Genomic DNA, 17,088 nt, shown 5'->3' with positions numbered 1-17,088 from the left:
CTTCTTCTTTCTTCCGAGAAAAGAATGAGCACTGATTCGTGTATTAATTCAATAACGAGGTTGAAATAAATGAATAGAATTGAATTAGTTCAACAAAAACAACGAAGCTCAGGAGCATAAGCCTATCATAGAAAAGGTGAGAATGACTTCATTGATCCGTGTCAAAAAAAAAAAAAAAACTATACTCTTCTTCATCAATGTATAAAGAATTATAATGAATTTTAAAAAATGTCCTCCAACCCCTAAAAAATTCAAATTCCAAGAACAAGCACTGGTGCTTTCTACCTTTCCTATGCAACTGCCTCAATTTCTGATTGTGCACTTCTGTATAGCTTTAGCCTCTTTGCAAGGGAGGTGCGGGGCTGCATGATTGCAGGGTCCTCATTCAGCAGTGAAGCTAGTTGTTTTCCCTACAAAAACAAAACATAGACCATGATAAAGTAAGCTCAGAGCATTCTCATCAGACATGCCTATTAGTATTCTATTCTTAAATAAAGACAATAACCAAAGCTCACCTCCTTCTTCCCCAATTCTGTAAAGAAATGATCCTGTAAGCTGCGCTTAGCCTCACGCACTTGACAGTAAACCACAGACTTGGGAATGGTATGCCTCAGGGTCCCACATACCATGTTCACATAGGACAAGACAGTGGTAGCTGTTCTTATTCAAGGAATCTCAGTAAAGGGAAAATGAAAACAATGCCTCTTGTTTCATGAACATATGTGGGTTTATGCACTCATACTATATATGTTGAACACAAGTACAATGCGTGACTAATGGACTCCTTTAGTTCTTTTTATGGTAAAGACTACTGGTATCTTTCATGGAGACAATCTTGTTCGCACCAGATAATCATTTAGTTCTTCTATTATTTGAATTACAAGCAAGGAATAAAACATCAAAATAAAATTGAATATCACATGTTCTTACTTAAATTCCAGTCGCTTACCAATTCGACGAAGATAAGAATCATCATATCTGTCAAAAAGTGAATGAGTTGGATTTCCACCCTTCTCTGCGTCTTGGGGAAGTTTGCGGAAAAAATCAATAGTCAAATAGCCATACTCCATGTCCACCAAAAGCAAAGTTGATTTCTTACTTTCTTCTCTCATCCTCTCCAATGAATCAACAGCTGCACTCCAAGTTCTACACTCAAGGTGGGATACTGCTTTAATTCCTACAATCAACAGAAAACTGCAACCCTTGAGATTTGAGACGCCACTAGAAAAAATATACTAATTTTGATATTGCACTAAATTAATAAAAGTCATCTGCAGGTTTAACATGTCTGAGAACTATATGCGTAAAAGATAAAATAAGCAATCTGCTACTTGCCATTGTCTCACTCATTGATTTCTGAATCAAATCTTTCAAAATTCCATGAACCTGAAAACATTATAATAATAAGCATTAAATGCATAATTCAACATAAAAAGAAATGCTTCTCAATTTTCCAAAGGTGACTTTCAACTTTGCCTTAAGTCCAGACTATAAAATTTCAGAGACTTTTAACTGTGCCAAGGAAAGAAATGCAAACGTTCCTTAGGCCTAAGTAATGCCAGTAGTGTCAATCTGTTTTTCTGTTTTTGTTACTAGTGTCAAAATAAATACGGAAAAAGAAGTCAGCTACAATTTTCTCATATAACACCTCATAGCAACGTATTAATTATATTTGTATAAAAATATACACCGCATCAACAGCTGCTTCAGCAGGGCCCCTAATTGATACTAAGCATGATTCAATAAGACGGCCGTATCCTTGCTCAGGAGCGATTACATGAGGTTGATACCCATCTGCTTCAGTTATTAGTTTCCGCACCTTGCCGATTGATAAATGTTTGTCAAACTGCAGCCGTTTTATAGATGCTGGAAATTGATTATCAAATACTTGGTAAATTTTCTCACCACCTGGCCGTCTGTACACATTCAATCATTTTCAAGATCAAATTGGAATGTCTGATATCCGATTTATATGTAATTCATTATATGTACCAAATAACATGGAAAAAAAAGGACATACATGCCATCAAGATGATCTTTAAATAACTGATCAAAAGTTTGACAGATTTCCATTATCATGTACAACTTCCCCTGCAAATGGAAAAACAAAATTAGTTATTCATCCACTAATAAATATAAGGATAACCTAATCATGAAGAGTAGTACTTATAAGAAGATTACAAGTTAAAAAACTTTATATCAGTTGTTAGGGTTACGGGTGGGGTGAACGATGTGGCTTACTCCAGTATCAGCAGCAATAGGTTTCCCAATACGTTTCAATTCTGTCTCCAGTTCAATGATAGTCTTGTTAATGAGTGATTGTAGGCCTGGGATCCAAGACTTGATGACAGATTCTAAATGCTGAAAATTTAAACATATACTTAACAAAACAAAACAAAAATAAGGACACTAATCAACCCAGCAATTGGAAACAATCAGTTGCATCCCTAGAGTCAATGCATCCATTGAATTTCAATTTTCAAGTAACACCTCCTACTAGAATTACAATTCAGCATACCTTAGATAGCACCTTTCCTGGATGCACAGAGCCCATTCTGGAAGCAAGATGTCTATATTCGGGTGTATTAGAAAAATACTCGGTCTCTCTTTTCCGAGCAGCAATCATATCAACTTGTTTATTGATATCAGCTTGGGAGCGGTTGACAACACCAATCCAAGGGAAACTTAGCTTATATGATTTCCCTTCAAGGATCTAGAAAAGGGAAAAAGAGACGAAGGAAGCCACATTATGAGCTTCCTAAATATGATTCCAGTAATTTAAGCTTAGGAGAAAGTTAAAAAGGAAATCTCAACTCAACTTGTGTGATTCTTAAGTTTTATACAATAGTTGAGACATGGAAAGGCAAATATAAGCAAAGCATAACAATGACACTAAATATGTGCAAGATATATTTCCATCCTCCATTCCCCTGGGAAGATATCCAGGTATCCAACATAAAGGAAATAATGCCTTTTTAATCACCAAATGACGACTACCTATGTCCCACTTTTCTACCACGTAATTGTAATCCTACTTTTATACTATAGACTTAGTTTTCTGAAACTACAAAATGACTCTTCCCGTGCTAACTTTTTGGTCAAAGGACAGCATGAAGGAAAGACTTTTCCCAAGGAAAACCTTGCGGCAAGAGAAGCTTACCTCAGCTGCATCAGTACCCTTGTCCATAAGATCAATCTTTGTCAAAACTCCAAATGTCCTTTCCCCTGAAAATTAAAACAAGCGATCTTCAGCCACATAGTAATCTAATCATCGAGTTAGTTGCTTATAAAAGTATTGAGTTGTCTACTTATATAGAGGTCAAATAACATTGAGTAATTGACAAATCAAGAAGCACAAAAGTTTGAACCAAAATGTTGAGAATTCTTATGCTCAAAGAAGTCAACCGTAGAAACTTAAAGAAACCAAGCTACCGTATCTCTCAAAACACATCAACCAGTTTAACCATCTTCCAAAAGTTATCGTTCCAAACCATGACAAAAAATTGTGCACGCATGCATTTTAATACTTGATACATTTCTGAACAAAAAACTGCATAGAACTCAGTCACATAATTTAGTATTCAAAGAAGTTTAATTTTCATATTCTAATGACAACCATTACATGCCAAGGAAATTTGAAACTGAAATTCTGTACAAATATAAGAATTTATTGATCTAAGAAGCCCAACACGATACAAATCAGTCTACTACATACTGTGCTTTGCAGCAGATGTCACGATACAAACCTTCTAGGTTCTGTATTTTCAGCATCTTCCTTACTTTCAGCTTCAGCTATATTTTATTAAATTACTTAATACGGCTTACTTCAAATAACACATTCCTACTGAAAGTATTTTGACACAAAAAAATATGTTCAGCGTCTTACCTTTAGGATCTGCTTCACGGGAAATCTTAATTGCATCCGAGGTAGCAAGGTCTTGATTGGCAGGAGAAATTGCCAAAATTATGCAATTAGGCTGTAACAGGTGATAAGTTTCAGTATTACTTTCAATTACATGCTCAAGAAGTTTAGCTTCCACCACTGGAGCTCATACATCTAAATAAGTAAATTATCGAGAAGCATTTAACTAATATTAGAGTAAGAGAGCTCAATAAATACACTGGATCAGGATGGATAGCTTAAATTGAATATAGAGTTCATGAGTATTAAATATGCAAATTGATGTTTCAATACACACCTTTAAAGATTGCATTTAAATTTTCTCACCTCATAACAGATAACTGTTTCCATAAGCATCAAAACCTTTCTTGTATGCATGCACGTATTCATTATTTTATTGTATACCAAAATAATTACCTTCTCAATAAAGGCCCGAACCATATTTTCAATGTCTTGCACAAAGCTATCTGGTTGACCATCTGCAATATCCCGGGCAACATTATGCCAGTACACTCCAGATTTAAAATGTAATAGTGCTCGGAAATTTAATTTTAAATTTGATTGACAGGCAAAAAATCAATGTTAGAAACTCACCAACAGCGACTTTAGTAAGCCCCGGAAGATCAACCAGAGTCAGATTGACAACTGTCAAGTCAACAAATTCAATGCATGAAATGAGTGCCTAAATAATTATATTGAATTAAAAAAAAGAAGAAAAAAAAAAGAGTAACGAGACACGAGCACAAACAAGCTGTATGTAGCCAAGGCAATTAAAATAAGTTTCTTCTCTCATAATATTGACAAATTGAGAGTAACTCGTATGAGACAGGCTGAGACTGTGAAGTAAAAGATAGTAGTTGCTATTCAACTCCAGATTTAAAAAAGAGTTGTAGTTACTAGTTAGTAGTTACACCATCAATACTTAAGTTATTTGATGAGAAAACCAAATTGCCCAATACTTTGGGTTTGGGTCCAAAACAAAGCAAAGATAAAATTGATGCACATTAATAAAGTGCTAAAGTAAAACATAATTGTCATTGTATGGTTTGTATTCTGCAAGCAAATAATCAATAAAAATAGCAACAACAGCCAACATGATGGTAATAGGAAACAGCTAATCAACTGATTAGTTTAAACTTAAATGTAATTGAATTATGGATGTTCTTCGTTCTCAAAACCTTGATGATAAATAAAATAATATTTTATTGCTAATATTTATATCTCACCATGAGGGGAGTAGATACTCAGATGGATGGGCACAGATGAAATACCCTTGTTGTGACCTGTTTCTCTATCAGTCTCATCAGCGATCTCCTGCCTAACAGCAGCTACAGAACAGGAAAAAATTAGTAACCATGGAAGAAACAGAAGCATAAAGATCATAACATAACAACATAAAATAAGAAAACTAGTTAATGCGGAAGTCACCATATGCAACATTTGATAACCACCCCCCCCCCCCCCCCCCCCCCTGAAATAGAACAATAGTTAACACTCGCTTCTGCAAATCATCATAATCAACATTTATTTTAAAAATTAAGTTACTTGCTAATTCCTACCACATTGATGTTAAGTACAACATACATTAAACCATATGTCTGGGAAAATGTTTTATGTAACAGAATACCAAAATCAAGAAATTTCTTCCTTGGAAGGTGCATAAATTCAGCATATTCTCTCCCTTCGTCAATCTTATGAAGTTGCAAAACAAGAGGACGCCAAGTAACAATCCCTGTATAAAATAGTGGATCAATTATCCAGAAACTCATCTAAGGGAGAGAGCAAGAGAAAAAAATCATAAAGGTGTACATGCCTAAGTACATATAACAGACTTACCAGATCCACGAGGTAAAAAGTCCTTCCCGACAACACTCTCTAACACTGAAGATTTTCCAGAGCTCTGCAAATTATAAATTTAAATTGTATATGTTTATGACAAGTAGAAATATAAAATGGAAACGTTAAAGTTGATCAGAAAAAGAAAAGAAAAAAAAAAATTGGTAAGTCATTATCTGTAAAGAAACATGAATTTTTAGTCTTATTTCATTGCAACGTCTATGCAATAAATGACAAAGAGAAAAGAACCTGGAATCCAACAATGTTAGATTAAATGGATCACATGATACAGTAAGCAACGGATCAATAAAAAAAAATCCCTAAGCAATTGGGTAAATTTGAATAAATATTGATAATTGAAGAATTAACTATTTATGAATCAAAATGAACACATTAATAAGAAACAATAACAAATTGCAAAATATGATTTTTAAACCCTTCATCCCTCGTCTGATCTTTAAACAATGACATGAGGCAGCAGATCAGAAGAATTCGTATCAATGATAATGTTAATGACATTATTATATGGGCACCCTCGTCTGACGGAATCTATTCTGCTAGTACAGCGTACAAGTGCCTCACTTCCACACCTTCCATCAATGATACCTCTGGAGTTTCTTGGACCTGACTCTGGTCTCTAAATATTCCCGAAAATATCAGATTAGTCTTGTGGCTCTCTCTTCATGAGAGCCTCCCCACTAACATGTTTCGTGTTTATAGACATCTATCCCTGGATGTCAATTGCTGCAGGTGTGGCATATTCCAGGAGGATATCCTTCATCTCCTACGTGACTCTCAAAAAACGAAATGGAGCTATCTCAATTGGCCAGGCAGCAATGCTTCCCATCAGAACAACTCAAAAGATTGTATTCAGAACAACATCAAAGGAGATAAAGGCATTCTCTTTTCCATAACTTGCTGGTTTATCTGGAGGTCTAGGAATGAAGAAATTTTTAATGATAAAGTTCAACCGGTGTGGCACATTGCTAACCAGATTCACACTCTCAACGACATTATCTATAAGGATGTTACTCAATCATTGCAACAGCCTTCTCCTATGCTAGTGCTTTGGATTGCTCCTCCCGGTAATGTCATGAAGCTTAATACTGATGGGAGTGCTTTTGGAAACCTGGGGCAAGCAGGATTTGGCGGAATCATAAGGGATAATCTTGGGAACTGGCACACAGGTTTCATGGGATCCTGTGGCTTTACAACATCAGTTCATGCAGAGTTACTCTCCATCTATCATGGTTTGAAGATAGCTAGAGACATAGGAATTGGAAGATTGATCTGCGAATCAGATTTGAAGGTTGCTTTGGACCTAATCACTGGAGAAATCAACATGTTTCATCAATATTTCCCCACCATCATGCTGATCCATTCGTTGAAGCATATGGATTGGGAGGTGACCTTTGTGCACGTGTACCGTGAAGGGAATAAATGTGCAGATTGGTTTGCAAAGACGGGAAACTCTTCTCAACAGGGCATGATTATTCTTGATCATCGTCCCTCTCCCATATACCAAGCTTACCTTGGTGATGCCATGGGTGTCACAACCCAAAGGATGATTTAGTCGTTTCTTTTCTTTGTTGCCTTTTCCTTTTCTTACGCATAAAAAAAAACCCTTCATCCCTAGAAAATAAGATATTAATTCAATCCACTGCTTATTCGTGCTATTAAAACTATACCTTAAAAGATCAATCATAGAAAAATCGGTTACAGATTAAATCCAAATATAAGCCAACGATAAGGTTTTACTCATGATTTGTACAAACAGTTTGTGTGTGTGTGTGTGAGAATATGTTTACAAATAGTCCACAACGGTGATTTCAACAGCAACGTCAAGGTTTTGAACTTTCTGTGACTGCATTGCAACCACAATAGCGCCTGCATCAGCAGCATTTGTGAGTAATTTCCCCCAATATCAAGGATTATGATGAAACTGTGATTACAATTTAAAACCTTGGTTTCACTCACTTAAACAGAGGCATCAGCGTATCACTACATAAATCTCTATATTCACTAGTTTTTTCTTTCTTTCTTTTAAAATAAATTTCCATAATAAATTAGAAATCACCAATGAGATGAGATTATCAAATTGATACACCAAGTACAAACAAACTCAACTCAACAAAAAAAGAAAAGAGGAAAAAAAATGATAAAAACATTTAATGAAGGGAGAACACTGAATTGCACGAACAAATGTGGAGTTAAATGAATGACAAAGGAACTGAAAACGGCAGAAAATCAATCTCAATTTCTAAAACGGAAAAAGTTAAATAAAAAACAATGCAGTAGAAGAACGATCGCGTAAAGTAAAAAAATAATAATAATGACAACAATGATGTTAGGAGAGAGAGGAAGAAGATGGAATGCCTTGGTTCGAGGTCAAGGTCCCTCCTTACTAAATTAAGCTTTCTCGAAATATTTCTCTGCGTTTTATTCATGCAAGCCATGTCTTTATATACAATTGTGTCCGTACTGCTACAACACGTAACTACTTTGCAGTGCCATTACAACAAACTAACAGCTCATAACTAATTAACGGCCGTGTTAACTCACTAATGGCCATGCATGCAGCTTTACACGTAATTTTCTAGGTATTTGGGTCTCGTGGTGTTCCTTCGTGGCCTTTCTTTACGTGCTTCTTCTGGCGCTAACAAGATATCTTCCCTGTTCTCTCTACTGTTGGTTCTATCATTATCCCGCCCTGGAAAAATCACCTTGTCCTCAAGGTGATGGGATTTACAAATGTCTTCCCACTTCTCCCAAGTAGACTCCTCCGGGGCCAAGCCAACCCATTGCACCAATACTAAACGAGTTGGCGGATCAGTCGAAGAGTCCATAGCGAATCAAGGATGGTCAAGGGCTCCAATATCGGCTGATTATGAAACGCGTCTGGTGGAAGGGCGGAGATTTGCAGTTCCAAGGGACCATGGTGAGGGCGTAACATGGAACAATGAAAGACGGGGTGTATCTTGGACTCGTCAGGGATTTGTAATCAATACGCAACACTACCAATGCGTTCCATGATGCGAAATGGCCCAAAATAGCGCTTAGCAAGCTTATTTGGTGACTGGGTACACAGCGAAAGTTGGCGATGAGGTCGAAGACAAACATAAACCATATGTCCTTCTTCATATTGAATATCTTGGCGATTCTTGTCCACGAAGAGTTTCATGTCCTACTGAGTCTTGAGAAGCTTTCTCTTGAGAGTTGCATGAATGGCTTCTCGTGTGAGTAGCATTGTGTCAACTGCGTCATTGGGGGAAGAGCCTTTGAGGTAATCGGGAACTGAGGGAGGAGGCTTGTCGTAAGTAACCTTGTAAGGAGTAAAACCCGTGCTGGAGTGTTGCGACGTATTATACAACCATTATGCCAAAGCCAGAAACTTTTACCATTCAACTGGTTTATGATGAAAGAAGGAACGAAGATATTGTTCAACAATGCGGTTCATAACTTCTGTTTAGTCATTCGTTTGTGGATGGTAGGCCGTACTCATGCGTAACGTTGTGCCGCTTAATCGAAATAATTCTCGCCAAAAGGAGCTAATAAAGATCAGATCACAATCGGAAATGATGTTACGAGGAAACCCGTGGAGCTTGCATACAATATTGAGGAAGAGGTTAGCCACCTTGAACGCCGTAAAGTGAGTAGGTAAGGCACCAAGGTGAACTCCCTTGGAGAACCTATCAACGACCACGAAAACAACTGTGAACCCGTGGGAACTCGGAAGGTGTGTGACGAAATCCATGGAGAGGTCTTCCCAGATGCCGGTGGGTATCGGAATAGGTTGGAGCAGTCCAACACTTTTGCGCGTGATATGTTTAACTTGTTGACATGTACTGCAGTTACGGACGAATGCCTTGATGTCCTTGAGCATGCTGGCCCATTGGAAGTTGGAACGGAGGCGATGTAACGTCTCTTTACGCCAAAATGGCCGCCAATAGGAGCAGCATGATACTCATGTAGCAGCACGAGAATGAATGGGTTTTGAGTATCAATCCAAATAGCACCCTTGAAGAGGATAAAATCGCCTAAGATAAAAAAATCGGGATGATCTTCAGGCTTAGCTTGTATGGCCTCGCATTGTTTCTGGAACTCCGAGCTAGCTGATAAGGTTTCCCTTAGTTGAATCATGAACTCGTGGTGAGGAATGGACAGAACGAAGTACTGTCCTTGAGTTGAGCTATCTATGCGCGAAAGAGAGTCAGCAACTACGTTCGAGGTTCCCGCTTTATATTGAATGTCATAATCAAACCCAAGTAGCTTGGCAAGGTAAAACTGCTGCTTCGGGGTCTTGATAGTTTGAGACATAAGCTCACGGAGACTACGATGATCTGTGAAAGTAATGAATCTGTGACCCAGCAAATACTGCCGCCATTTGCGGACGGCGGCGACGATGGCTTGTAACTCGCAGACATATGCGGATGCATGCTAAAGGCGCTGGCAGAATGGCTTACTAAAGAATGCTATAGGGTGACCTCATTGATGTAGGACAACGCCCATAGCGTAGCTCGATGCATCTAAAGAGCCAATATCGGCGCGGCCGTCATAGCATCTTTCAGATTGTCAAACGCCGCCTAGGAGTCTAGTATCCATTTGAAGGCATCTTTACAAAGTAGCTTTGTTAATGGTGTTGCAATGGCTGCATAGCCTTTTACAAATTTCCTGTAGAACCCGGTGAGGTCAAGGAAAGCACGAAGATCCTTCGAAGAGCGAAGGGTGGGCCAGTCGATAATGGCCTGAATCTTGGAAGGGTCCGGTTGCACACCCTTGCCGGAGACGATGTGACCTAAGTAATCAAGCTGACGTTGCTCGAACAAGCATTTGGAACGCTTGAGGAAATACTGAGCTTGGGATAAAGAACTAAAGACACATTCCAAGTGGTGAAGGTGATCGGGAAGAGTTGCATTGTAGACGAGTATATCGTAAAAAAAAATTGTTGTGAATTTCCACAAGAACGGACTTAGCAGGGCGTTCATGGCTACCTGAAACGTCGACGGCGTGTTGCACAGGCCGAAAGGCATGACTCGATACTCATAATATCCCTGATGAGTTCGAAAGACTATTTTTGGGATATCCTTTTCTGCCATTAAGATCTAATGGAAGCCCTGTCTCAAGTCTAGCCCCATGATCGCCGAGGGCAGTGCATGCTTGCTAGATTTTGTTCACCAATTGTATCAGATTCTCCATTGTAGGAGAAGACTCTTTTGAGTTAGAGAGTGCCAAGCGAAGAAGAAGCAAAAACAAATAGTTGAAGAAGCAACTTTCGAAACATTTGTTTTGAAATATTCCTCAACGAATTTCTGTTATTTGTCTATTCCCCATTTTGCCCCTACCTTTCGCTCTACTAACCTAGTGGATTTAATTTCAATTAACAAACAACTTAGCTTATTTTTGCTTCTTTCTCGTTTAATTTGTTTTTCACTGTTAAACTTTGAGTTTTTTTTTAAAGTCTTAACTCTTTTTTGGGCAAAGTCTTAACTCTTAATATACATAAAAAAGGACAATATGATAGTAACGGACTAACAGTCATTTTCATATATATGTTAGTAAAAAAAATTCGTCCAAAGAATATTGATCAATTTAAGTAAACATAATTAAAAAGGTAACTTTACAGCTGATTTTTTTTTGTACATAAAAAATTAGTTTTTGAAAGAAAATAATCAAATTGCACAATATTTTAAACTATAATAATGGTGTAATTGTATTATTATTACTAAAAATGATTTGTTTCAAAAAAATTATAATATTGCACAATTATTTATAAAAAAATAATTTGAATCTTTCTAATGTAAAATTTTTTATATTAAAAATTAATAAATTTGGTTTCCTTGCCCACCAAACAAATGGTTTTAAACCATTCGATTTTTTTTAATTTTTTATGATTTAATTTAATTAGCTGAATGTTGATTTCTTTTAATGAAAATTGATGATGTGCACTGTATATTTTCTTAATCTTTGAAGCATTACCGTTTTTTCCTCTCTATGTATGCAATTGATTATTCTTTTAAAGTTGATTAAAGTAATATATGTTACAAGCTGCTTCTTTTTTGACACAAATATGTTACAAGTTTAAGAGAGCTGTAAGTCTGTAACGTTCAGTTTGCTTTCTTTTTTTAAGTTAAAAGAGTGAGAACTTACCGTTAGCCTTTTTTGAGGAATTAAGAAAACATTGGAAGCTTTGAATCCAAGTTGCACATCAACAGATGAAGATTATAAGTTTGTTAATGTTGGAGGACATGTTAAAAAAAAAAAAAAACATTGGAGGACCTCATGTTCATTTGTGTCATCTAAATACTTGTAATATATTACTAAACTTAGAGAAGAAAGAATTTCAATGGCTAAAAAAAATTGGGTAATGGCTGAAAAATCATGTTAATTACCTATATTGACCAATCTAATAAAATTATTACTTACTGAACATAATTAGGCCTTTGGGCCAGTAAAATTTCAAGTAACCCAAATTCATAAATTGAAAAATTGATCCAAATTATGGTCCAAATCTGTGAACGTGACCGGGACCATCCGTGACCCGCTTAATCTGAACCCGCCCAAACCGATAGATGAAACTGTTGGAGATGGGCCTGCTATTTAAGAGTTCGGATTGGGCCTATTGGGCCCGAATCCGACCGAACTCAACCATGCTCAGTCTTGACCGTTAACGACAGAGGCGTAGTGACATGACACACGTAACATGATGAACAGTAAAAAAGTTATCATGTCACTGTCATTTGCATCATTGCTAACGTTAAATGCCTTTATATTATAATCGTTGTTCAATGTTCAAAAGTGGGAGTGAGAGAGAGCGCACTCGATCGTGTAACGCAACGGCTTCCCCGAAGTTCGAACATACCACCAATTATCACTATTTTGAGTGCGAAAAACAAGGCCACAAGGGTAAAAAGCCACCTAAAAAATAAAAAACAATTATGTATGTACCTAGAGATACGTATACGTGTATGGTATACAGTAGTATTTTGATGTTTCTTACGGCAAAAGCTTTGTACTAGTATTTGTACACCAGGCGGCTACGTGCGTCTGTGTCTTGTTCTTCAATCCATTCTTCTCTCTCTCTCCTATTTGTGTATCTTTCTTCCTTTCGGTCAGAGTCAACAATAACATAACAACCCTTCCCTACTTTCTCGAGTATTGAATTGAAAACTCTCCCCACAACTCAAATTGAAAAGGAAGACAAAAAAAAAACCCCATTGCTTTGTTTTCCATTATTGGTGCCAAAGTTTCAAACTTTCTCTGCTTCCTCTGCTCCTCCAGGGTAAGAACTGCTTTCCCTTTCGAGTTTACAGTGATTTGATTCTTGCCCCTTTTGTGGTTTGATCCAAATCAAAGGACGTTTCTCTACTGGTGCTTTGATTCTAAGTTTTGGTGGGGGGAAATGATGGGAAATTAGGGCCTGGGTCTGGAATTTTTCATCATTTCTATCGAAAAATTGTACCTTGTTGTGCATATTTTGTTAAAAAGTTTCGATTTTGAGCTTGTTTGGTCATCTGGGTAGGTGTCTGTGTCATCTCACACCCAGGCAGCTGTAATTGTACAAATCCCATGGCTGTCTTGTGAAAAATTGTAGAAATTAGGGCTTAGGTCAAAGCCTCAAGCTTTTCTTTGTATTTTACATTCCCTTAATCAACATTGAAAAATGTCGTCTGCTGGTGTCACCACTCTTAGCCCTGTTCCAAGGGAACTATTGTTGTCCCCAGATGGATACTATACCCCATTGCACTTGTCATTGGATCAAGAGTTTATTTTCATATATCTGTCCTATTATGGATCTTTGACTCCAATGCGGGTTCTTCCCTGCGATACCATCGAGTCTGTGAAACTCAAAATCCAGAAGTCTGAGGGGCTTCCTTCATTGACAAACAAACAAAAGTTGGTTTGCGATGGGCGGGAGCTAGCGCGGAGCAATTCCCTGCTGAAAGAATATGGGGTTACGGAAGGAAATGTTTTGCATTTGGTTATTAGGCTGTCGGATCTCCAGACCATCAGTGTGAGAACTTCTTCCGGGAAGGACTTCACTTTTCAGGTGGAGAGATGCAGAGATGTCGGGTATGTTAAGCAACAGATTGCGAAGAAGGAGAAGCGCTTTGCTGATCCTGAACAGCAGGAAGTTGTGTGTAACGGGGAGCTGCTTGAGGATCAGACGCTTATTGATGGTATCTGCAGTAAATATAACGATGCAGTGATTCATCTTTTTGTTAGGGTGAAATATGCAGAAGTTAGGACGGGACAAGATGAGTTGTCCGTTGTGGCAAAGGAGTTGAAAGATACAAAAGATTATGATGTTAGTGAAACTAATTGTAGGAAAAAATATGATGTTAGTAAAGAAGATACAGGAAGGGAGTATGGAGTCGTTGAGCCAATTGTGCCGAGGAAGGCTATTGATAGGGATCTTCTTTTGGAGCCGGTTATTGTTAACAAAAAAATTGAATTAGCTTCTGAGGTTTGGAATATGATAAACTCTACATATGAAGGGCTAGACAGTGGAAATTATCCAATCAGATCTGCAGAGGGTACAGGGGGTGCTTACTTTATGCTTGATTCAACCGGGCAAAAGTACATATCTGTTTTTAAGCCCATTGATGAAGAGCCAATGGCTGTGAATAACCCTAGAGGTTTACCTTTCTCTGAAGATGGTGAAGGCTTAAAGAAGGGTACAACAGTTGGTCAGGGAGCATTCAGGGAAGTTGCAGCTTATATTTTGGATCATCCAATGAGTGGCCGCCGATCATTATTTGGTGATGAGAAGGGATTTGCTGGGGTTCCCCCGACTGTTATGGTTAAGTGCTTGCATAAAGGATTTAACCATCCTGGAGACTTGACTGCTAAGATTGGCTCCTTGCAAATGTTCATGGAGAATAATGGAAGCTGCGAGGATATCGGACCTGGGGCTTTCCCAGTGAAGGAAGTGCATAAAATTTCAGTACTGGACATGCGACTCGCAAACGCAGATAGACATGCTGGGAATATTTTGATTGGCAAAGAGAAGGAAAATGACCAGGCTGTTTTGATTCCAATTGATCATGGATACTGCTTGCCCACAAGTGTAAGCACCTTATTTTTGTTCCCCGTTGTTTTCTTTATTTTTATTGATAATCTGTTCTCTATGAATACATGTGATGGTGCTTTATTGTTCTCTTGGTGTGAACTTGGGTTTTCTCCTGCTTGGTTTGGGGTGCTAAATGTTTTATTTACAGATTGCAGATTTCTGCAGCTCCTGACCAAATACGATATTTGGAATGCTTTTAATGTTTTTTTTTTCTTTTTTGGGCTGAAATGAATTGTGCATTTTTTCCTAGCAGGACTACATGTTGTTGGATAATCAATGCTTCCACAAATAAAATTACTCACACCCACAAAGGATCGTGAGAACACACACAAAGATTATACCGTAGAAAAAATAATAACAAACACAAGAATTTAACGTGGTTGACACTTCTTGTCCACGTCCACGGAACCGTTTCAAAAGTATTTCCACTATCACAAGAATGATTACAAGATTGCAACCCACCCCAAATAGTGTATCACTCTATAAACTCAAGTATTCCCCTCAATGGTTACAAGAAATGATAACACTCTCACACAAAGACACTTTTCTTTCAACAAATTGAGTTTGGTTCACAATCTCGCTTCTCACACACTCTATCTTCATATGTTGTTTTTCTCCACTAATTTTCTTTTCTATTTGTTTTTAAGATTGTTACCAACTATAATAAATAAGTTTTTTTAGAAGTTGAAATAAAAATAATTTTCAATGTATCCATTCAAATAATCTTCATTTAGTAAAATGTAATATTTCACTTTACATTTAAGTCACCTAAACCATAGTAATAAAAATCAAATTCTCAATATGCATGTATCTTATCTTTTTGGCTTGAAACTCTACACATGTCAACAAGGACATGCCTTTTCACATGTTACTCTTCTCTCTATTATGTTCTTTACACAAGTTATTTTGGATAGATTGCTGATATTTTAAGAAGTGGCAAACCTTATCCTTGAACATTATTTTCTTGGTGCAAATACCTGTTTTGAAAGATGTTGTAGACAATTTTTCTTGCTTGGTTGGAGGAAGGTTTTAGTTATATTTTCTATAGCTTTTCCCTTGAATCTTGTCTAAACTTCAAACCAGTCATTTGACGTGATTTTTCTGCTCCAACAGTTTGAGGATTGTACCTTTGAATGGCTTTATTGGCCTCAAGCTCGCCAGCCATACTCTCCAGAGATCATTGACTATATAAAGTCACTGGATGCTGATGAAGATATTGCCCTTTTGAAGTTTCATGGATGGAATCTTCCAGTTGAATGCGCCCGCACTCTTCAAATCTCAACCATGCTTCTGAAGAAAGGAGTGGAGAGGGGGATGACCCCCTTTGCCATTGGAAGTCTTATGTGCAGGGAATCCTTGAACAAGGAGTCTGTGATTGAGGGAATTGTAAAGGCAGCTCTGGATTCTGTTCTTCCTGGCACAAGTGAAGCCACGTTTCTGGATGCTGTTTCTGAAATCATGGACCAGCACCTTGATTAGATCACCGGTTCCATTTCTTAATTTAAGTTAATTTCTGTCATAGAAATTGGTATAGAAATGTCTGTATAATCGTGTTCAGCTACATATTTATAGCTCAAATGGTTGTTTTTACATTATTTTCACAGTAATGACTTCCTAGGCCTTGACTTTTTTCCAGTATTTCACAAATTATTTCTTGTGTTTGGATCCAACAAAAGAAATTCATTTTCTATCCTTTTACCATTTTACCTCAAAATCCCAAAGGTTGTTTAGCAACAAAAAAAAAATCACTTTCATGGGCACATGCAACAAATTATGCAAAACTTTTACAAAGCATGAATAGCTGTGCAGAATAATTAATACCTTTTTTTGAGAGAAAAATACTTTTTAAAACATTAATTTTCTGTTGGGGTGCTTTTACGTGTTCAAGTCAAGGATAACTGATGATGCTATTAATATAGCGTAAGGGTTAAGATGTGACAATGCAACCGGTTAAGATGTGAGAAAATTACGAGCGTGCTCTCTTGCAATTTGACTTTCCATTCAAGGAAGAGAAACGAAATCTTCAAACTATGCAAAGCCCAATTTTCAAGTTATACAGCGCATGATGGAAGATGAAATTCCACCTACACAACCGAATTTCTATGCATGTACATTCTTCAGTACTGCAAATATACAATTTATAGAAAATGATTGATCTTGACCATAGGTATTACAGGAGTGTAAAAAATTTACTCCCATAATTGATGGACACAGTTGCTACAATGACCCAATATATGTTAATTTTAGGTGAGTAAATTAATGTCTTTAATACTCCTTTTAA

General features: G+C 37.2%; 1 protein-coding gene and 1 pseudogene across 1 annotated transcript; one reads left to right on the top strand and one right to left on the bottom strand.

Moving 5' to 3' along the window:
* Positions 1-96: 96 nt before the first annotated feature.
* LOC114391060 lies at positions 97-4,997 on the bottom strand (annotated as a pseudogene).
* Positions 4,998-12,783: 7,786 nt separating this feature from the next.
* On the top strand, positions 12,784-16,445 carry LOC114390304 (phosphatidylinositol 4-kinase gamma 4-like). The gene is made up of 2 exons (XM_028351008.1): positions 12,784-14,804; positions 15,921-16,445. The coding sequence occupies exons 1-2, from the start codon at positions 13,398-13,400 to the stop codon at positions 16,284-16,286; spliced, it is 1,773 nt and encodes a 590-aa protein (XP_028206809.1). The 5' UTR covers positions 12,784-13,397; the 3' UTR covers positions 16,287-16,445.
* Positions 16,446-17,088: the final 643 nt, after the last annotated feature.

Source organism: Glycine soja, chromosome 16 (genome assembly GCF_004193775.1).
Source record: "Glycine soja cultivar W05 chromosome 16, ASM419377v2, whole genome shotgun sequence".
Taxonomy (NCBI): Eukaryota; Viridiplantae; Streptophyta; class Magnoliopsida; order Fabales; family Fabaceae; genus Glycine; species Glycine soja.
This window is presented reverse-complemented; position numbering and strand designations above follow the sequence as displayed.

Bases quoted from the DNA above. Each gene is read 5' to 3' on its own strand.
- LOC114390304 (XM_028351008.1), top strand. From the start codon at position 13,398: ATGTCGTCTGCTGGTGTCACCACTCTTAGCCCTGTTCCAAGGGAACTA. The intron at 14,805-15,920 runs GTAAGCACCTTA...CTGCTCCAACAG, and splicing joins GATACTGCTTGCCCACAAGT to TTTGAGGATTGTACCTTTGA.